Consider the following 22,328-nt stretch of genomic DNA (forward strand, 5'->3'; position numbering starts at 1 on the left):
TCCAAATACACATCCACTGGTTCCCCTTTATCCACCCTGTTCGTTACATTCTCAAAGAACTCCAGCAAATTTGTCAAACATGACTTCGCCTTCATAAATCCATGCTGACTCTGCCTGACCAAATTTTGCTTCTTTTAATGTCCTGCTACTGCTTATTTAATAATGGACTCCAACATTTTCCCAACCACAGATGTTAGTCTAACTAGTCTATAGTTTCCTGCTTTTTGTCTGCCTCCTTTTCTAAATAGAAGCGTTACATTTGCAGTTTTCCAATCTGCTGGGACCTCCACAGAATCCAGGGAATTTTCGTAAATTACAAGCAATGCATCCACTATCCCTGCCGCTACTTCTCTTAAGATACTAGGATGCAAGCCATCAGGTCCAGGGGATTTATCTGCCTTTAGTCCCATTATCTTACTGAGTACCACCTCCTTAGTGATTGTGATTGTGTTAAGTTCCTCCCCCCTATAGCCCCTTGACTATCCACTATTGGAATATTGTTAGTGTCCTCTACTGTAAAGACTGATACAAAATATTTGTTCAGAGTTTCTGCCATCTCCATGTTCCCCATTACTAGCTCCCTGATCACGTCCTCTAAGAACATAGAACATAAGAACATAAGAATTAGGAACAGGAGTAGGCCATCTAGCCCCTTGAGCTTGCTCCGCCATTCAACAAGACCATGGCTGATCTGGCCGTGGACTCAGCTCCACTTACCCGCCCGCTCCCCATAACCCTTAATTCCCTTATTGGTTAAAAATCTATCTATCTGTGATTTGAATACATTCAATGAGCTAGCCTCAACTGCTTCCTTGGGCAGAGAATTCCACAGATTCACAACCCTCTGGGAGAAGAAATTCCTTCTCAACTCGTTTTTAAATTAGCTCCCCCATATTTTGAGGCTGTGCCCCCTAGTTCTAGTCTCCCCGACCAGTGGAAACAACCTCTCTGCCTCGATCTTGTCTATCCCTTTCATTATTTTAAATGTTTCTATAAGATCACCCCTCATCCTTCTGAACTCCAACGAGTAAAGACACAATCTACTCGATCTATCATCAAAAGGTAACCCCCTCATCTCCGGAATCAGCCTAGTGAATCATCTCTGTACCCCCTCCAAAGCTAGTATATCCTTCTTTAAGTAAGGTGACCAAAACTGCATGCAGTACTCCAGGTGCGGCCTCACCAATACTCTGTACAGTTGCAGCAGGACCTCCCTGCTTTTGTACTCCATCCCGCTCGCAATGAAGGCCAACATTCCATTCGCCTTCCTGATTACCTGCTGCACTTGCAAACTAACTTTTTGGGATTCATGCACAAGGACCCCCAGGTCCCTCTACACCGCAGCATGTTGTAATTTCTCCCCATTCAAATAATATTCCCTTTTACTGTTTTTTTTCCCCCAAGGTGGATGACCTCACATTTTCCGACATTGTATTCCATCTGCCAAACCTTAGCCCATTCGCTTAACCTATCCAAATCTCTTTGCAGCCTCTGTGTCCTCTACACAACCCACTTTTCCACTAATCTTTGTGTCATCTGCAAATTTTATTACACTACACTCTGTCCCCTCTTCCAGGTCATCTATGTATATTGTAAACAGTTGTGGTTCCAGCACTGATCCCTGTGGCACACCACTAACCACCGATTTCCAACCCGAAAAGTACCCATTTATCCCGACTCTCTGCTTTCTGTTAGCCAGCCAATTCTCGATCCATGCTGATACATTTCCTCTGACTCCACGCACCTTTATCTTCTGCAGTAACCTTTTGTGTGGCACCTTATCGAATGCCTTTTGGAAATCTAAATACACCACATCCATCAGTACACCTCTATCCACCATGCTCGTTATATCCTCAAAGAATTCCAGTAAATTAGTTAAACATGATTTCCCCTTCATGAATCCATGTTGCGTCTGCTTGATTGCACTATTCCTATCTAGATGTCCCGCTTATTTCTTCCTTAATGATAGCTTCAAGCATTTGCCCCACTACAGATGTTAAACTAACCGGCCTATAGTTACCTGCCTTTTGTCTGCCTCCTTTTTTAAACAGAGGCGTTACATTAGCTGCTTTCCAATCCGATGGTACCTCCCCAGTGTCCAGAGAATTTTGGTAGATTATAACGAATGCATCTGCTATAACTTCCGCCATCCCTTTTAATACCCTGGGATGCATTTCATCAGGACCAGGGGACTTGTCTACCTTGAGTCCCATTAGCCTGTCCAGCACTACCCCCCTAATGATAGTGATTGTCTCAAGGTCCTCCCTTCCCACATTCCCATGACCAGCAATTTTTGGCATGGTTTTTGTGTCTTCCACTATGAAGACCGAAGCAAAATAATTGTTTAAGGTCTCAGCCATTTCCACATTTCCCATTATTAAATCCCCCTTCTCATCTTCTAAGGGACCAACATTTTCCGTTTTCTATATCGGTAAAAGCTTTTACTATCTGTTTTTATGTTTTGCGCAAGTTTACTTTCGTAATCTATCTTTCCTTTCTTTATTGCTTTCTTAGTCATTCTTTGCTGTCATTTAAAATTTTCCCAATCTTCTAGTTTCCCACTAACCTTGGCCACCTTATACGCATTGGTTTTTAATTTGATACTGTACTTTATTTCCTTGGTTATCCACGACTGGTTATCCCTTCTCTTACCGCCCTTCTTTTTCACTGGAATATATTTTTGTTGAGCACCATGAAAGAGCTCCTTAAAAGTCTTCCACTGTTCCTCAATTGTGCCACCGTTTAGTCTGTGTTTCCAGTCTACTTTAGCCAACTCTGCCCTCATCCCACTGTAGTCCCCTTTGTTTAAGCATAGTACGCTCATTTGAGACATCCTCACCCTCAATCTGTATTACAAATTCAACCATACTGTGATCACTCATTCAGAGAGGATCTTTTACTAGGAGATTGTTTATTATTCCTGTCTCATTGCACAGGATCAGATCTAAGATCACTTGCTCCCTTGTAGGTTCTGTAACATACTGTTCTAAGAAACAATCCCGCATGCATTCTATGAATTCCTCCTCAAGGCTACCCCATGCGATTTGATTTGACCAATCTATATGGAGGTTAAAATCCCCCATGATTACTGCCGTTCCTTTTTCACATGCCTCCATTATTCCCTTGATTACTGTCCACCCCACCGTGAAGTTATTATTTGGGGACCTATAAACTACGCCCACCAGTGACTTTTTCCCCTTACTATCTCTAATCTCCACCCACAATGATTCAACATTTTGTTCATTAGAGCCAATATCGTCTCTCACAACTGCCCTGATATCATCCTTTATTAACAGAGCTACCCCACCTCCTTTCCCTTCTTGTCTATCTTTTCGAATTGTCATATACCTCTATGTTTAATTCCCAGTCTTGGCCACCCTGCAACCACGTTTCAGTAATGGCCATCAAATCATACACATTTGTAATGATTTGTGCCGTCAACTCAAATTTACTTTATTTCGAATGCTGCGCACGTTTAGGTAGTGTTTTAATACTAGTTTTTAAAACTATGATTTTTAGTTTTGACCCCTCTGCAGCCCCTTTATATTCATACATGTTGTCCCTTCCTATCACCTTGTGGTTTACACTTACCCCAGTGCTACTCTGCTCTGTTGCCTCCTGCCTTTTGCATTCTTTCTTGGGGTCCTGTTCATCTGAGCTCTCCCCCACTCTAACTAGCTCAGAGCCCTCTCCTGGGTTCCGAATACTCCTCGCATTGAGGCACCGAGCTTTCATGCTTGCCTTTTTATTACACTTTGACCCTTTAGAATTTTGCTGTACAGTGGCCCTTTTTGGTTTTTGCCTTGGGACCAACATTTACTTTAGCCACTCTTTTCCTTTTTATATACCTATAGAAACTCTTGCTATCTGTTTTTATATTTTGTGCTAGTTTACATTCATAGTCTATCTTCCCTTTCTTAATCTGAAACAATATTTCAGTGAGCAAGTGGTCAATCTATGGAACAGGCTCCCTCAGGAGACGGTGGAAGCAGTTAATATTGATTAATTCAAATGCAAATTAGATTGATTTTTTTCAAAAAAATAACATTTTGGGATCAGTATATCAGTAATTTGAGACAGGACATGTGGTAGTGCAGCATGATTGGGAGGGCAGGTGACTTTGGACTTATCATTGCCAAAGCTTTTCACCACTGGGGGATTTTCCTCACCTCATGTCTGTTGAACTAATTGATTGCTGTGATTAGTCAACAATTCCATTGTGGTTGCATCGGGTGACTAACGGAATGGTAGAAGGTGAACTAGATGGACCGTGGTCTTTTTCTCATCTAGCAATTCCTATGTTCCTATATGGCACAGGCACGATGGGCCGAATGACCTCCTTACCATGCTTCTATTCTATGATTATCTATGTGAGCACAAGTTAAAAAAAATACTGATCATATTCAGACTTATGGATTGCTTCATCTCAACTCATTCACATTTTTAACAACTCCACTGTAAACGGAGTTGTTTTAGTGACTTCTAATCATCAGAGCAAGTCTGAGCCACTACTGAGCACAAGACAGTCACTGTACGTTTCTACTCCTTTGTAATGTTACCTTTAGGAGAGTAACGTATAATCTTGATTTTTACAACTTTTGAAGGCGGTTTTGTATTGACGAATTATAAAAGTCAAAACCGTTCAAAGGCTTTTGAAAACACAATTTTGAAAATAAAAACTGTGGACAGGAGTAACAGAGTTCACAGATACAGGTGCAATGTCCCGAATCCGGAACTCCGAAAATCGGAATTGTCCAAAAACCGGCGAGCGGGGAGGGATGAAATCCGGCAAAACCCAAAATCCGGCACGGATCCAGTCTGCGGCGTGGTCCGAAATCCGGTATGGATTCGGTCAGAGGATTCCAGATTTCAATCTATTGATTTTCTTATATAAATTGGCCGGAAAAAGCATCAAACCTGAGGACTGGGAGAAATTTAGAATCCAGCAGAGGAGGACTAAGGGTTTAATTAGGAGGGGGGAAATAGAGTATGAGAAGAAGCTTGCTGGGAACATAAAAACCGACTGCAAAAGCTTCTATAGATATATGGAGAGAAAAAGATTAGTGAAGACAAACATAGGTCCCTTGCAGTCACATTCAGGTGAATTTATAATGGGGAACAAAGAAATGGCAGACCAATTGAACAAATACTTTGGTTCTGTCTTCACGAAGGAAGACACAAATAACCTTCCAGAAATACTAGGGGACCAAGGGTCTAGTGAGAAGGAGGAACTGAAGGAAATCCTTATCAGGCGGGAAAATGTGTTTGGGAAATTGATGGGATTAAAGGCCAATAAATCCCCGGGTCCTGATAGTCTGCATCCCAGAGTACTTAAGGAAGTGGCCCGAGAAATAATGGATGCATTGGTGATCATTTTCCAAAAGTCTATCAACTCTGGATCAGTCCCTATGGACTGGAGGGTAGCTAATGTAACACCACTTTTTAAAAAAGGAGGGAGAGAGAAAACGGGTAATTATAGACCGGTTAGCCTGACATCAGTAGTGGGGAAAATGCTGGAATCAATTATTAAATATGAAATAGCAGCGCATTTGGAAAGCAGTGACAGGATCAGTTCAAGTCAGCATGGATTTATCAAAGGGAAATCATGCTTGACAAATCTTCTAGAATTTTTTGAGGATGTAACTGGTAGAGTGGACAAGGGAGAATCAGTGGTGTATTTGAACTTTCAAAAGGCTTTTGACAAGGTCCCACACAAGAGATTGGTGTGCAAAATTAAAGCACATGCTATTGGGGGTAATGCACTGATGTGGATAGAGAACTGGTTGGAAGACAGGAAGCAGAGAGTCAGGATAAATGGGTCCTTTTCAGAATGGCAGGCAGTGACTAATGGGGTGCCGCAGGGCTCAGTGCTGGGACCCCAGCTATTTACAATATTCATCAATGATTTAGATGAAGGAATTGAGTAATATCTCCAAGTTGCAGATGACACTAAGCTGGGTGATGGTGTGAGCTGTGAGGAGAATGCTAAGAGGCTGCAGGGTCACTTGGACAGGTTAGGTGAGTGGCAAATGCATGGCAGATGCAGTATAATGTGGATAAATGTGACAAAAACATGAAGGCAGAATATTATCTGAATGGCGGCAGATTAGGAAAAGGGGAGGGGCAACGAGACCTGGGTGTCATGGTACATCAATCATTGAAAGTTGGCATGCAGGTACAGCAGACGGTGAAGAAGGCAAATGATATGTTGGCCTTCATAGCTAGGGGATTTGAGTATAGGAGCAGGGAGATCTTACTGCAGTTGTACAGGGCCTTGGTGAGGCCTTACCTGGAATATTGTGTTCAGTTTTGGTCTCCTAATCTGAGGAAGGACGTTCTTGCTATTGAGGGAGTGCAGCGAAGGTTCACCAGACTGATTCCCGGGATGGCAGGACTCGACATATGAGGATAGACTGGATCGACTGGACCTGTATTCACTGGAGTTTAGAAGGATGAGAGGGGATCTCATAAAACACAAAATTCTGACGGGACTGGACAGGTTGGATGCAGGAAGAATGTTCCCGATGTTGGGAAAGTCCAGAACTAGGACATAGTCTAAAGATAAGGGGTACGCTATTTAGGACTGAGATGAGGAGAAATTTCTTCACTCAGAGTTGTGAACCTGTGGAATTCCCTACCGCAGAGAGTTGTTGATGCCAGTTCATTGGTTATATTCAAGAGAGAGTTAGATATGACCCTTACGGCTAAAGGGATCAAGGGGTATGGAGCGAAAGCAGGAAAGGGGTAGTGAGGTGAACGATCAGCCATGATCTTATTGAATGGTGGTGCAGGCTCAAAAGGGCCGAATGACCTACTCCTGCACCTATTTTCTATGTTTGTCTGAAATCCTGAAAAACTCCAAATCCGGCACGGACACGGTCCTGAAGATTTCGGATTTCAGACGTTGCACCTGTATATATATTTCCTGTCAACTTATCCAATGTTAAATTACTATGTCCACATTTATAATGGAAAGTGCTGTGTAAATGTATCAGTTACTCTCGTCCTCTCGAAGAAGCACTGCAGAACCACTGCTGGTAGAAAGATATAATTACAGTGTGACAAGTTTACATTCTAAATGTAGAGATAGGAACTTATAATGGACACGTAAAATTAAGGACATTAAAAGGAGGATTGAATTACTTTGGTGTGTCCTACTGAGAATGTGTAAAGAAGGGTTGCGAAAGTGGTAGATGGATAGAGAAGGTGGCAAAAGGATGGAGATAGGGAATCATGGGAAAATAACTAAAGAAATGTCAAGATGCAGACAACTGCAGAATCAACAGAAAAAAAAGGAGATACCAAGAGTTGAAGTTGAGGTTAGACACGGGTCATGAGAAAGCCCAAGACAGCACAAAGAAAGAAAGCAATCCTAGATAGGAAGGGAAAAGTAATAGCTTCTACTGATAAGGAGGAAGGGAAACTAATTAGGTTCTTTACTGATAAGGGAAGAGTGTAGCAAAGCTATAACTAACCTGACACCAGCCCTAATTGGGAGACTTTCTTGCCTGCCATTGGACGTACTCGGGGGGGGGGGGGGGGGGGGAAGTAGAAAGGGATTGGCTAAACCAAGTGCTAATCAAATGTGTTCTGTTTTGAAAATGTATATCTACTGTGCTTTTCGCGCTGAAAAGAACTTGTCCAGGGGAAGGTAAACAGGCTCTGATTGAGAGTGTTCCTTTGTCTTGACAAGTCCCGGCCGGAGAATCTTCAATACAGGTCTTTTACAGAAAAGGCAAGAGGTGTTCGCGTGTCAGTGTATTCGCTGAAACAGATTGAGGGAAAAAGAATCCGTATTAACATTTGGTGTCAGAAGTAGGATCTCAACGGACAGCTGCCGAAAGCTTGTGAATTAAGAGCCGAACTAGCCTTGCACGAGACGGGAGGAAAGTGGCCACTGGAGTGAGTACCCTTTAAAATACCACTTCAGTTTCCTTCAGTTCCAAAAGTCTGAGGAAAGTTTGGCCACTCGCTGGTTCTCAGGTAGCGTCTGAACGAGATCCAGGTCAATCTGGCGAATACCTTTTAACTTAGGAAATAAGTGTCCAAGTCAGGTACGATGTCGACTTTGTATATCACTTAGTCCGTCTAGGCGCTGATTGGACTTAAATCGCGCGGCGACGCGAATAGGGAAGTAGACAATTGCGCGGCGACGCGGAGGGATAGGAAAGTAGACAATCGCGCGGCGACGCAGAGGGATAGGGAAATAGACAATCGCGCGGCGATGCGGAGGGATAGGAAAACCACGGGGCGACGCAGAAGAAAAGGGAAATTGTGTAAAACTAAATCACGGGGCGACGCGAGGAATTGTGTAAGGATAAAATTGGGCAATCATGGATCCAAAAATAGAGCCGGCCAAAGAAAAAATTTAATTAATAAGCTTTGTTGAAAGAAGAGAGACTTTTGTGAATGTTTGTTTTTGAATGAGAGTACTTGTGTGATTTTTTGATTCCGGAATGAATTTTTATGTTTTCATGTTTTTAAAAAAAAAACCTGTTTGGAGGAGTGGAGCAGCTGTTTGCTTATTTTAGCTCCACCCACTTCTCCAAACAGAGTGAAAGTTTTTTCAACTCTTTTTAGTGTTGTCCTGTATGTGGGAAGTTTTAAGACATTTTAAGTTAGAAACGCAGGTGTGGATTTATTCGGATGATAAGTTACGGAGCTAGGAAATGCACAAAGGATAGGTTTGTTGAGTAAAAGATAAAAAATACATGGTCCTGGTGGTTGAAAAAAAAAGAATTTAGTTGACACGCTCACTTACTTGTCGAAAGAAAACATGCAATGATTGATTACATTGGGTTGAAAGACATAAATTTAGTCTCGGAATGAGATAAAGAATGCCTTTTTTAAAAAAACTTCTAGCTCAAAAAAAAAGTTTTAAATAAAGATTGAAATTACAAAGTTTGAATTGGGATTTTGAGATATTCAGAGAAGGCACAGCAAAATACTGAGGTGGATTCAAAAAAAAAAATTATTAAATTAAATCTGATCTCTTAAAGAAAAAAGGAGATATAAAACTAAAAGATTTGGAAACAATCTAGAAATACCTTCAGGGATCAGGTCAAACTCCTGGGCGAGTGGCGAGCTATCTGCGAAGGTGTAAAAGAGACTTTTGAAAAATGTTCTAAATTGCTAAAGCTTGCTGTTTTTAAGAGACATTTTAACGACTTTGAAACTGGAGCATTTTGAGATAATGAAAAGCAGCCCTCAAAGCCTAATTGCTGGACTCCATTCTAGTTATGGAGAAAAGAAAAAGATAAAGATGCCACTTTGAAAGTAAACAAATGATTTTAAATTAACAAATTTATGGAGTCACGAGCCCTCCGTGTAAAATACAAAACCTAATTTGAAGAAAGGAGATCTGAAAAAAATGTGTTTGTGATGGAAAAAGACAACTTACTAAATACTAGTTGATGTTTGCTGTGAAAAAGATATTGGTTTAATTAGGAAAAGGGAAAAAAAATTGGAAAAGGTAAAAGACACTCTACAGTGATAATGATTTTAAATTATGAGAAAGTTTCACTCCAGTTTGAAAGATTTCCAAAATGGACGTTGTTTATCAAGAAAAGTCCCGAACAGTCTAAACAAGCAGGAGGGTTTTGAAGATAACAAGGAGAAAAGATCTAAGCTATGCGAACTCAGCACAGAAAAAAAAAAAACTGGGAATTAGAGAATCTTACTGAATTTTAAAATTCTTATAGAAAATGGAACTGGCACGGATGTTTAGATTTTGTGCCGAGAGAGAAATAAAACACAAGATTTGCCCAGTGAACGGGACCGTAAAATAAAACGAAATGTTAGAATGTACACAGCGTGTGTGAAAATTGGATTTCAGTAAACAAAATAGCTATTAAAAATATGTGGTCTCGTTTTAAATCAATCAAAAAAATCTTTGGCAATAAGAAGTTAAGAAAACATTGGAGTTTACTCTAAAATGCCGTCTTTCCTGATGAGAAGACTTTTATTATGACGGCTTTACTAATGATTTCTGCTGTTTTAACGGATTCCTAATTTCTAAGCAAGTTTTGAAGGCACAAAGACTTTTAAAAAAAAAAAGAAGAATTTTTCGGATGATTACGTGATGTCACGTAATGACATCAGGCTTTCTTACAAACCTGTAAAGGAGTTAACCCTTTCCATTGACAGCTGTTTTATACTGGACATTATTAATTTGGATTTCTTAATAGAATAAAAAACTCACCTGACAGAGGAAATGGTGCGATAGTCAGAATAAAAATAAAAACAGAACTAGCCTATGGAATAATACTCGCCTGATACAAATAAAAGAAAGATTCTGAAACAAAACAAATTCAAGAGTTAAAAGCTAAGATAAATAAGCTGGAAGAGATTTTTAAAAAACGGGGCCAGACGGATAGTGCAGTGCGCAACCATAGCACCATCACCTATGGCAATAGAGCCAATGTACCCCACGGTGGGTAAGTGTAGTCTACAAACCCAACCTAACTTTACCTCCGATTTCACAGAGTGACCGCAACATGCATGGATAAAAGATGAGTAGACCAGAACCTAACACCTGGTGACGACCAGGCTATCTGTTTAAAATTTGCAGATAAAACACTCACCGAGATGGGACCGCAGCGGCTACTTCGACTCTGGAGACTCAGGATACTGGGGACCTTGAGGCCCACGCAAGCACTGGATAATCCAGATGGACTACGAGAGATATAGCACCACGCAGGAAAGACACTACTACATGAACTAGCTTTGTTTAATTTGACTGCCGAAATATGCAACCCAGCAGCCAAGGACTGGAGCAAGGACAGAACTTATTTTAACGCATGGTTATGTATAGTGTATTAAGTAAGGTTGTAATGCAGCAGGCTGCCGATGCCATGGGCGCCAGTATATTCCGAGGACAGGAGCAAGTTCATAGGACCAAAAGGGGAAGGGCGCAGAAATCCAACTGGACGGAATTTCAGTTCTAGAAGCTCATGCCTGGGCGGATGAAGCTGCAAACAAGAACAGAAGGGTGGGAAGAGAACGGAGCAAAAAGGGGGTGGGACCCCAGGATGTTTAGGGAAACTGGCCAGTGGGATAAAATAAAGACCAAGGGAGGTCTCTGGAATATAAGGTGTATGTCCTGAAGCGTGACACGGTTATAACACGGAGAAGCCGGTATTGATCATGCGCAACGCAAACAAGAAGGAATACAACCTAAAAAGGGGGGCTAGTAATAAAAGAATCTAAAGAAAGGATATAATTTGGGGTGCGTCAGTGATTACTTAACCTAAACCTAATGGATATCATTTTTCCTAGCTTCTGTGGGAATGAAACTATAAGTCTATACCAGAACCTGGCACAACGGATCCTCGAAGGCCTGGAACCCACTACCCTGAGATTTAATGTCAGAAATGGAACAGGGCAAGGTAAAAAAAAAAAAGGGGAATACTGGAAACACTAGGCACGGGTTATGCGGCAAGGGTTATGACGATGAATTCCATAGGCCTGTAGGCAATATACGACCGGGTTAACAACTTAATGGCGTAGTCTTGAGTGGTTTAGTGGGGAGGGACTTGGATAACCAAGCCCTACAAGCGTGGTTGGGAGATGGCGCAGAAGGGGAACTGTTACAAGTGGCCCATACATTGCCGAAATGCCAAGACAATAAAATTGATCCATGCAATGGGGAAAGATATAAGTAAACGATTACAGGCTGAGATAGTTTGCTCCGGGTATGGGGCCTGGATATTAAGTGAGGCATAACATAATTTGGTGCAACTCCAGAATGGAGACATACCAGATTGGATTCCGAACAGCATACTTAACAATTGGATAAAAAAATGACTAACACATGCGAGGTACGCATGGGTGCCGAAATTCAGATGTATTACTGGGCGGGTGAATATGATCGGATTTGTGTTGTCCATACCACAGTATGATGTAACAAAGGGAGACCCCTTATATCAGATCAATAATATTGGTGAAGTGAGAAACCAAACTCGGTTATGTTACTATCAGCCTGCCAGACAGGTGATTAAAATTAATAGTACCAAAGGCATTGATATAACTGACTGCTATAAAATTAACCAAGTGGTTTTATGTCGAGGTATGCCATGAATGACGAATGATGATTGCAGATTCCACCAAACAAACGGATGCATGCTGAGTATCACTCCTCTCGAACACGATCTTGAGACCATCGCTGCCCCGCAAGGGAACGGAGAGTAATGCGTGAGCACGGGGGCAGCCAACTTAACCATTAAGACCAGGGGAGGAGTCACCCCGTGTCCTCATTACTCCTAACTTCTGCTTCAGACCCAAGGGAGAAATAGACATAGACGGATATCATATACATCCCGAGACAACAGAAATCATCGACGGAACAATCACGGATACCCTCCGAGAGGGGTACGAAGAGGCGGTATGGGAACCGCAAGGCAAACAGATACCGGAACTAAATGAGGAACAATTACGTTTGGTGCAAGGAATCCAGAATCAAAGAAGACAGTATGTCCGGCTGATGGAAGAAATAGACAACTTACAGAGAGACACTAAGGCAATGCTGGCTGATCAGCCCTGGTACTCAAAGCTGTGGGACATTGGACTTAATATTCAAATTCACCCATGGATAAGAATAATATCACATGTACTTGTAGTAATACAGGGTCTGGTTCTGATGGTCATGATGGGATTAACATGTGCACGAATTAAACAGGCCAAACGATAAGTCAGGGCACGCACTATGATTAAGGCCATAAGGGATGAAAATTTAAGCAGTCCTACAGGAAGGACTTACCTTATATAACTCTGTGGGAAGATTTCAGGAGGTCCCGAAGCTTGGGAGATGGCCACCCAGGTGAACGAACCGATCTGGAACTTGCCTACAGGGAGATAGTTATCAGGAAATATGGCCAGCTTGGCGTATAGCCAAGGGCCAAAAGGGGGAAATGTAAGAGAAAAATTTGGCATTAGGGGTACCAGTGGGTTAAAGTGCTGGTTCCTGCACTGGTCCATAAGGAGGTAAAAGGCCTCTCTTCGGCTTTGTACCAAGGCTCCAGAAGTTATCAATTCAATAATATTCCGACAGGATACGATGTGAGAACCTAAACAGACATTGATAAGACCTTGCAAAGAGGTTCGAGGCGGACTCAGACAATAAGGAGGATCAGGACGGCTAAACGCGATACTCCTGGAATAAGCACCAGGGTTATCATGGACTGATAAAAGGGGGGAATGAGAATGTGTAAAGAAGGGTTGCGAAAGTGGTAGATGGATAGAGAAGGTGGCAAAAGGATGGAGATAGGGAATCGTGGGAAAATAACTAAAGAAATGTCAAGATGCAGACAACTACAGAATCAACAGAAAAAAAAGGGGTTACCAAGAGTTGAAGTTGAGGTTAGACACGGCCATGAGAAAGCCCAAGGCAGCACAAAGAAAGAAAGAAATCCTAGATAGGAAGGGAAAAGTAATAGCTTCTACTGATAAGGAGGAAGGGAAACTAATTGGGTTCTTTACTGATAAGGGAAGACAGTGTAGCAAAGCTATAACTAACCTGACACCAGCCCTAATTGGGAGACTTTCTTGCTTGCCATTGGACGTACTCTGGGGGAAGCAGAAAGGGATTGGATAGACCAAGTGCTAATCAAATATGTTCTGTTTTGAAAATGTATATCTACTGTGCTTTTCGCGCTGAAAAGAACTTGTCCAGGGGAAGGTAAACAGGCTCTGATTGAGAGTGTTCCTTTGTCTTGACAAGTCCCGGCCAGAGAATCTTCAATAAAGGTCTTTTACAGAAAAGACAAGAGGTGTTCGCGTGTCAGTGTATTCGTTGAAACAGATTGAGGGAAAAAGAATCCGTATTAACACTACCTCGTCCAATTATTGCTCACTCTTTAACCCCACTTCACCTGAAGACTACACTTGGTCTGCATTTCTCATCTGCAATGCCATGGGACATCAGCTAGTGTCCATTATGTGCGCATATAAAAAGGAACCCACATACAACGGGAGTTCCTCGTATCTCAATGCCAAAGTTTTAATGGTCAGTTGAAGAAAATGTATAAGTAAACCAAGAAAATAAAAACTTTACAAAAGCCAGTGGGGGCAGAAAACGGTTCAGTAAATACTCACATCAAGCTGTTCTTTGGTAGGTTCTGGTGAACGATCTGGAATTTGCAAACCCTGAGGGTCATCAAATGGATCCTCCAGTATTACTGTATGGGTTATCCTAATATAAAACAAACCAAGTACTTTCATTAACAAACTCATAAAATGTTTAATTAACCAAACGGACTCAGGCATCTATTACAAAACAGTATAAATTATTGACATCACCACACTTAACATAGCTTTATATCATGGTGAAAAGTTTATGATAATTCCTGTTATTTAAAATAATAGATTGCATTATAGCAGAAAGCAGCTGAACGCAACTGTAATCAGATAAGTGTCAGCTGTGGCTCAGTGGGCAGCACTCTCTCCTCTGAGTCAGAAGGTTGTAGGTTCAAGACCCACTTCAAAGACTTGAGCACATAGCTGAGGGAGTGCTGCACTGTCGGAGGTGCCGTCTTTCGGATAAGACATTAAACTGAGACCCCGTCTGCTCTCTCAGATGGACGTAAAAGACCCCATGGCACTATTTGAAGAAGAGCTGCGGAGTTCTCCCCGGTGTCCTGAACGAGAGTTTAAACAGAGCGCGGCCCGGAGCGGAGCAAGAGTGTGCACAGAGCCCGGAGCGGAGCGAGAGTTCGCACAGAGCCCGGAGCGGAGCGAGAGTGTGCACAGAGCCCGGAGCGGAGCGAGAGTTTGCACAGAGCCCGGAGCGGAGCGAGAGTTTGCACAGAACCCGGAGCGGAGCGAGAGTGTGCACAGAGCCCGGAGCGGAGCGAGAGTGTGCACAGAGCCTGGAGCGGAGCGAGAGTTTGCACAGAGCCCGGAGCGGAGCGAGAGTTTAATCAGAGCACGGCAAAAAAAAATTAAAGCGTGACGTCACAGGGGAGCAAGTACGTGATTAGTTGGTGAGTATTACAGCTTTTATTTGCTTTATAAGTTAGGGAAAGGGTTTAACTTAAGAGCCGAGAAACTGTAACTTCCTGGTACTTATTAAATTATTAACTTAGAACAGATAAAACAATTAAAAAGTAAAACTAAAATATTGATTGAATAAAAGCTTTAATTAATTAATTAATAACACAAGGTTAGAGATGGCAGGGCAGGTACTGTGGCGTAACTGCAGCATGTGGGAGCTTGTGGAGAGCACTGGGATCCCGAGCAACCACACCTGCAGTAAGTGTCTGCAACTCGGTGTTGTTGAGCTGGAGACATTGCGATGCATCAGGTAGGGGGAGAGTTATCTGGATACTTTGCCCCAAGAGGCAGTCACACCCCTTAGGTTAGGTAGTGGTACAGGCCTGGTTAGTGGTCAGGGTGCGACTGCAACTCAGGCAGGTAAGGGCACAATATAAATCAGCAAATTAGAGATGCATGTAACAAGGGTAATACAGTAATCATGGGGAACTTTAATCTACATATAGACTGGGCAAACCAAATATGCAGTAATAGTGTAGTGGATGAATTCATGGAATTCTAGATCAGTATGTTGAGGAACCAACTAGGGAACAGGCTATTTTAGATCGAGTATTGTGCAATGAGAAAGGGTTAATTACTAGCCTTGTAGTAAAGGTGAGAGATTAGGAAATACTGGTGTTCATTGGGACCTGGATGTCCTTGTACATGAATCACTGAAAGTTAACAGACAGGTACAGCAAGCAATTAAGAAAGCAAATGGAATGTTGGCCTTTAGTACAAGAGGATTTGAGTATAAGAGTAGAGACATCTTATTGCAATTATATAGGGCCCTGGTGAGACCGCACTTGTTCGAGTATTGTGTACAGTTTTAGTCTCCTTAATCCAACTTAACCATTTTTTTGCATTATTCAAGTGTTAGGTTGACTCAGTTAGTAGCACTCTCACTTCTGAGTCAGTAGGTCGTGGGTTGATGCCATAGAGGGAGTGCACGAAGGTTCTCCAGACTGATTCTTGGGAATGGGGAGATTGTCCTATGAGGAGAGATTAGGCCTATAATCTCCAGAGTTAAGAATGAGAGGTGATCTCATTGAAACATACAAAATTATTACAGGGCTTGACAAGATGTGCAAGGAGGAGGTTTCCTCTGGCTGGGGAGTCTAGAAACAGGGGTCAGTCTCAGAATAAGGGGTCGGCAATTTAGGACTGAGATGAGGAGAAACTTCTTCACCTCAGAGGGTGATGAATCATTGGAATTATCTACCCCAGAGGGCTGTGGAGGCTCAATCTTTGAGTATATTCAAGACAGAGATTGATTGCAGCAGTACCGGCAAGAGACAGTGCAGGAAAGTAGAGTTGAGGTAGAAGATCAGCCATGATCTTATTGAATGGCGGTGCAGGCTCAAAGAGCCGAATGGCCTACTCCTGCACCTATTTTTCTATGTTTCTATGATCTTATGAATGGCGGAGCAGGCTCGAGGGGCCGAATAACCTATTCCTGCTCTTAATTCTTACGTTCTTATGCTTCAACAAGTACTTATCCCTGCCTTTAATTCATTGCATACAAGAGGCAGAGTTTCAAGTGGCCACACTGTCCAGAAGAGGAGCTCCACATGCAAGAAGCAGTGTGTGCCGTGTGCAATTTTGGGGGGATTGTTACAGAATGCTGAGGTCTAACTACAGCAGCTCTTGTGCTCCTAGCAGTAACATGGAGATCTGAACTAGCATTAACAATTCTTCCGGTGTTTTTTTTACAGCTTCTATCTCAGAGGACCAGCAGCCTGCACTTCCTTCCAATCCTGGGAGAAGATGGATTCTCCCAGGACTGAAGATGGATTCTGGCACAGTGCAAGCTCCTTTGTGAACTTCATTGGTTTTGAATGACCTTGGACTACCCATTTTCCCAAGATTGCAGAATCAGCTCCATTATTGCAATAATATGAAAATGGTATGAGATCACCTTCATTAAATGATGCACATTAATATATTCTTCACAAGAGAAGATGCTCAGTTTAAAGGCAATCAAATAAGAGTCAGCTTTTTAAAAAGAACAGGGGAGGTGTGGATAGATGGGCAGCTAGCTTTTTGCAGAGAAGAATCACGAATCACAGTTTTAAATTTAGGTAAGGCTGACTTTGAAGAGTTGGGATAAAAATTGACCACAGTAGACTGGGCAGAACTTTTAACAGGTAAAAATACAGATATAGGGCCCAAGTTTCCACACGCGCCTAGAACGGCGCAGTCCCGACCTGGACGCCCGTTTTTCGCGCCACAAAGTGCGCCTAAAAAAATCCTCGGTATTCTCCACCTACTTGCAGGTCCTCTGGCCCTCGGCGCAGCCAGCACGAGCTGTGGGGGGGCGGAGCCAGGTCCCAGCCCCTAGCCCTGGCTGAATGGCCTCACTGGAGCTGGGTGAATTAGGCTCCTCCCACGGCCAGCTCCTGCTCCTCCCCCCCTGCCTCCGGACCAGACCCGACACCCGCTTCCCCCCCCCCCCGCCTCCGGACCAGACCCGACACCCGCCCCCGCCCCCCCGACTCGAGCTCCTGTTCCCGCTCCCCGCCTCGACCCGACCCGCGCTCCTGTTCCCGCTCCCCGCCCCCCCCGACTGGACCCAACCCGACCCGTGCTCCCGCCCCCCCCCCCCACTGGACCCGACCCGACTCCTGCTCCCGGACTGGATCCACTCTCCACTCTCCACTCTCCACTCTCCACTCTCCACTCTCCACTCTCCACTCTCCACTCTCCACTCTCCACTCTCCACTCTCCACTCTCCACTCTCCACTCTCCACTCTCCACTCTCCACTCTCCCTGCACATATCCCTAAAAGGCAAGAGCTCTACCTGTGTAATTAAATAAGCCTTTTCTCCCTGCACATATCCCTAAAAGGCAAGAGCTCTACCTGTGTAATTAAATAAGCCTGGTCCACAAAAGGAGTAAGAGATAGCATAAAACTAAGGAAAGGGCTTATATAAATGCAAAGAAAAGTCGTGATCCCTAGGATTGAGAGAGATATAAAAAAAGCAAAGAGATAAAAGGGTAAAAAAAAAGAGCAGGTTGCATTGATCTGGAATGCACTGCTTGAAAGGGTGGTAGAAGTAGACTCACTTAAATACTTGAAGGGGAAGAATTTACAGGGCTTTGGGGAAAGAGCATGTGAGTGGGACTAATTGGATAGCTCTACCAAAGAATGGCCTCCTGTTGTGCTGTACCATTCTATGAGAAATAGGAGCAGGAGTAGGCCGTTTGACCCCTCGAGCCTGCTCCGCCATTTAATAAGATCATGGCTGATCTGATCATGGACTCAGCTCCCCTTCCCTGCCCGCTCCCCATAACCCTTTAGTCCCCTTTCGCTCAAAAATCTGTCTATCTCTGCCTTAAATATATTCAATGACCCAGGCTCCACAGCTCTCTGGAGCAGAGAAGGTAATACCTCAGGAAAACACACTTACCAAGCTGTTTTATTTAATTTGCTTTTGAAAACATTTGAAGCAAAAAAAGACAGGCTGAATATCAATGTCCATTGACTAATTAGGATCCACTGAGCAAGCAGTTGAGCTGGTAAATAAAGCAATGCTTGAGGATAGTCAGTCTGGTTAGCCCGTTAAATTGTAACAGCATACAGTGCAATATTTCCATGCACAGCAACCTCACAACAGACTTGAATGAGGAGCAGCACCATGACGCAGGTGCAGCAGCAGCTCATAGTTCAATACTTTGTGTGTTCTGCAATTGTTCATTATAACTTTCTATTGAACACATTTGTAATCAGCTGGGAACTGCACGTTCAATTTGAAATATTTTGAAAAAGTGACACTTCCTTTTCTGCACTATGAATGGTAAATCACATCCAATATTAAAAGTGAAATCAGTTAATTTAGTGAATGAGTGGATTATTTCCAGAGCTTGAGGTGCAAGTCGTCAATTGGTCTTTCCTTGCAACTCATGTGCTTCTGCACGTCCCTCCTAGCTGAGGGATCAGGTGTGTTCGGTGTCTGTGAGGCAACTATCAATGATTCAGGGAGCTCACTACCTTCATAGGAGCCCGCTACCGCTATTGTTGTAACTGGATCAGTGGATTAGAAACATAGAAAATAGGTGCAGGAGTAGGCCATTCGGCCCTTCGAGCCTGCACCAACTTCAGTACCCCATTCCTGCTTTCTCTCCATACCCCTTGATCCCTTTAGCTGTAAGGGCCACATCGAATTCCCTTTTGAACATATCCAACGAACTGGCCTCAACAACTTTCTGTGGTAGAGAATTCCACAGGTTCACAATTCTCTGAGTGAAAAAGTTTCTCCTCATCTCAGTCCCCTTATCATTAGACTGTGACCCTTGGTTCTGGACTTCCCCAATATCAGGAACATTCTTCCTGCATCTAACTTGTCCAATCCCGTCAGAATTTTATATGTTTCTATGAGATCACCTCTCATTCTTCTAAATTCCAGTGAATCTAAGCCTAGTCGATCCAGTCTTTCTTTATATGTCAGTCTTGCCATCCCGGGAATCAGTCTGGTGAACCTTCGCTGCACTCTCTCAATAGCAAGAATGTCCTTCCTCAGATTAGGAGACCAAAACTGCACACAACACTCAAGGTGTGGTCTCACCAAGGCCCTGTACAACTGCAGTAAGACCTCCCAGCTCCTACACTCAAATCCCCTCGCTATGAAGGCCAGCATGCCATTTGCTTTCTTCACTGCCTGCTGTACCTGCATGCCTACCTCAATGACTGATGTACCATGACACCCAGGTCTCGTTGCCCCTCCCCTTTTACTAATCTGTCACCATTCAGATAATAATCTGCCTTCCTGTTTTTGCCACCAAAGTGGATAACCTCACATTTATTCACATTACACTTCTGGGGCCTCGTTGCTTTCTGAGGCAGGACTGTCACTCAACTGCTCCTGGGCTTCGCCACACACACTGTTGCTAGAGGCTATCATTAAAAAGGAAATGGATCAATATCCTTCGGGACAGGAGTTTGAGGGTTATAGATGCAGTCTTTCACAGGGAGCTTCGGAAAAGGGTATAAAGATTTTGGGCTGGGGAAAGTGGAAGAGTCGATGATTTAGATAGTGATGAAGGAACAGAATTGATGGCTGAATGGACTCTTAAGATTGAGAATGTGGACCTCGCTACCACAGGGAGTGGTTGAGGCGAATAGCACAGATGCATTTAAGGAGACAGCAAGATAAGCACTGTACATGAGGGAGAAAGGAATAGAATATATTAATGTGAGGTAAAGTAAATACAGTGGGGCGGGGGGGGGGGTTGTGTGCAGCATAAACCGAATGGCCTGTTTCTGTGCTGTAAATTCTATATAAGCTTACTTATGTCCTCAGTCTTCCTATATACAATCTCATTATCTCAACTTTGATCTCCCAGGCAGTCTTTTCACACGTGACACACTCCATCACCATCCAAGGACACTTTTCTTCAAGAACTAAACAGAACAGCATTAAGCAGAAGACAATAGAAACAACATGCTGTATTATGACCAGCTTTGGGATTTGGGGTAGCTAAAAACAGACGAATGTGTCAGAAATCCAAGTCATTGGCTATTTTACAACCCAAACAAATTCAATCATGCTACAAGGCCAAATGCGACAAAAATTAGACTTAAGTAGCTTTCTGACATTACATGCATTCATTTTGACAACATTTTCTTTAATACCTAAAAGCTAAATCTTAAAGAAAATATAAAGTCTTGTAAATGCATTATGTGCCGTAATTTCTATTTATATAATTTAACACCAGACCTAATATCTTGGTATGGGCAGAAATCCTTGTCAACAAAGGCCTCATTGATCTTCATTAGGACATCCATGCCTTCAGTCACCTCACCAAACACTGTGTGTACACCATCGAGGTAATCCACGTTTTCTCCTACAGTGATCAAGAACTAGGCGGGAAGGGGAGGGGGGTGGGGAGAGGAGGAGAAAGGAGAGTAGAAATCAGTGAATTTGAAAAGTGAGATGACTCAATTTGCAAGGTCTTCTTTATTCTCCTAATGATGATCCACAGACACTTGGCAAAGTTTGACCGGTTCCAGCGAATCTATGTGCTGATCACATGCATAATTGCACCACATCAGGCTGGATGGTGGCACATGTGATCCCCAGCTTCCTGCCCAGGATCGACATCACAAAAGTAATTAATTTATGCCCTCAAGCTAATCTCTGCCAACATCGCCTTAAACTCCCTAAGCAAACCATCACCTCGGGAAATGATTGGAAGGCGTCTAAATGATGCCTTGTTCACTTGAAAAAAAGCTGCAAAGCAAGTAGCTTTTCTTCATCTTTCTGGTGTCCTTCACATTGGAGAAGTCATGGTGAGGTAGTACCAATTTGGAGGAGGGGTGCTAGCTGAAGAGCTCCAACGCATGCTGCCAGGAAAGTTTTATCAAAAACACTGCCTTGTGCATTAGCAAAATAAACAATTAAGGTTTGTTAAAGGAGCCATGAGCACTTCACACTCTACTTTACAGGCACAGTCTATAGAAAGACGATCAAGGAAAGCCCAGGACATAGCTGTGGAATGTCCTTTAACTGAACCGCTGCTTGAAAACATTGCAATGCTAGCCAAAGTCCCGTAGTTTCAAATCATTAATGTGTCATAGGGAGTGTGCATTAGGCTACTTTTCCTGTGCCCCTCAAACTGATAGGGATGTATCCTTTCTATCGTCAGCTATGGGGGTGGGGGAGTTAAAGAGGAACACCGTACGGACGTAGTTACTGTGACCATGGATAAAACAGATAGAATCATATGACAATACTCAAAACATTAGAAAAAATTCCACACCCACATAGGAATACCCCGAACCCAGCACAGAGGATTCCTGAGCTGATACACTATCTGCACTAATGGGGCATGAACAACTTATAGGGGGACAAATTGAAGGGCTCTTGCACACGGTTCTACATGGGAGACCCTGAAAATAGCTGCTGCCTCAGTTCTTGCATATGTGAGTTAGAACTGTCCAACCTTTTTGTTGTCATTGGCATTTTAGATACACGTCATGGAGCCTTGTGGTTACATTTAGACCTAAATGAATGCTAATCAAAAGCCAATAGATAACATGAACATAAGAATCATGAGCTGGAGTAGGCCTTATGGCCCCTCGAGCCTCCTTCCCCATTCTGATTTTCAATCTCAACTCCACTTTCCCGCCCGATCTCCATATCTCTTGATTGTCCCCTAGGGTCCAAAAATCTGTGTAGATAGTGAAATTATTCTTGAAACATAAAGGGCTGGATTTTCGGTCTGTTTCAGCCTTTGTTTTCGCCCCAGAGGGGCGTTATTGGCAGCAGAGATCACTTCCGGGCATACGGCCAGTTTCCAGT

The 22,328-nt window shown here is 43.1% G+C and overlaps 1 protein-coding gene across 4 annotated transcripts in view; it reads right to left on the reverse strand.

Annotated features, from left to right (window-relative positions):
• Positions 1-22,328, reverse strand: part of ppil4 (peptidylprolyl isomerase (cyclophilin)-like 4) — a 66,328-nt gene that overhangs the window by 28,052 nt on the left and 15,948 nt on the right. For all 4 annotated transcript variants that reach the window (XM_070884821.1, XM_070884820.1, XM_070884819.1 and 1 more), the window contains 2 exons: positions 20,745-20,887; positions 14,092-14,188 (listed from right to left, as the gene is read on the reverse strand). In XM_070884821.1, the coding sequence (XP_070740922.1) occupies positions 14,092-14,188; positions 20,745-20,887 (240 nt within the window). The remainder of the gene's footprint in view (positions 1-14,091; positions 14,189-20,744; positions 20,888-22,328) is intronic.

The sequence above is a fragment of the Pristiophorus japonicus genome, chromosome 7 (assembly GCF_044704955.1).
Source record: "Pristiophorus japonicus isolate sPriJap1 chromosome 7, sPriJap1.hap1, whole genome shotgun sequence".
NCBI lineage: Eukaryota > Metazoa > Chordata > Chondrichthyes > Pristiophoridae > Pristiophorus > Pristiophorus japonicus.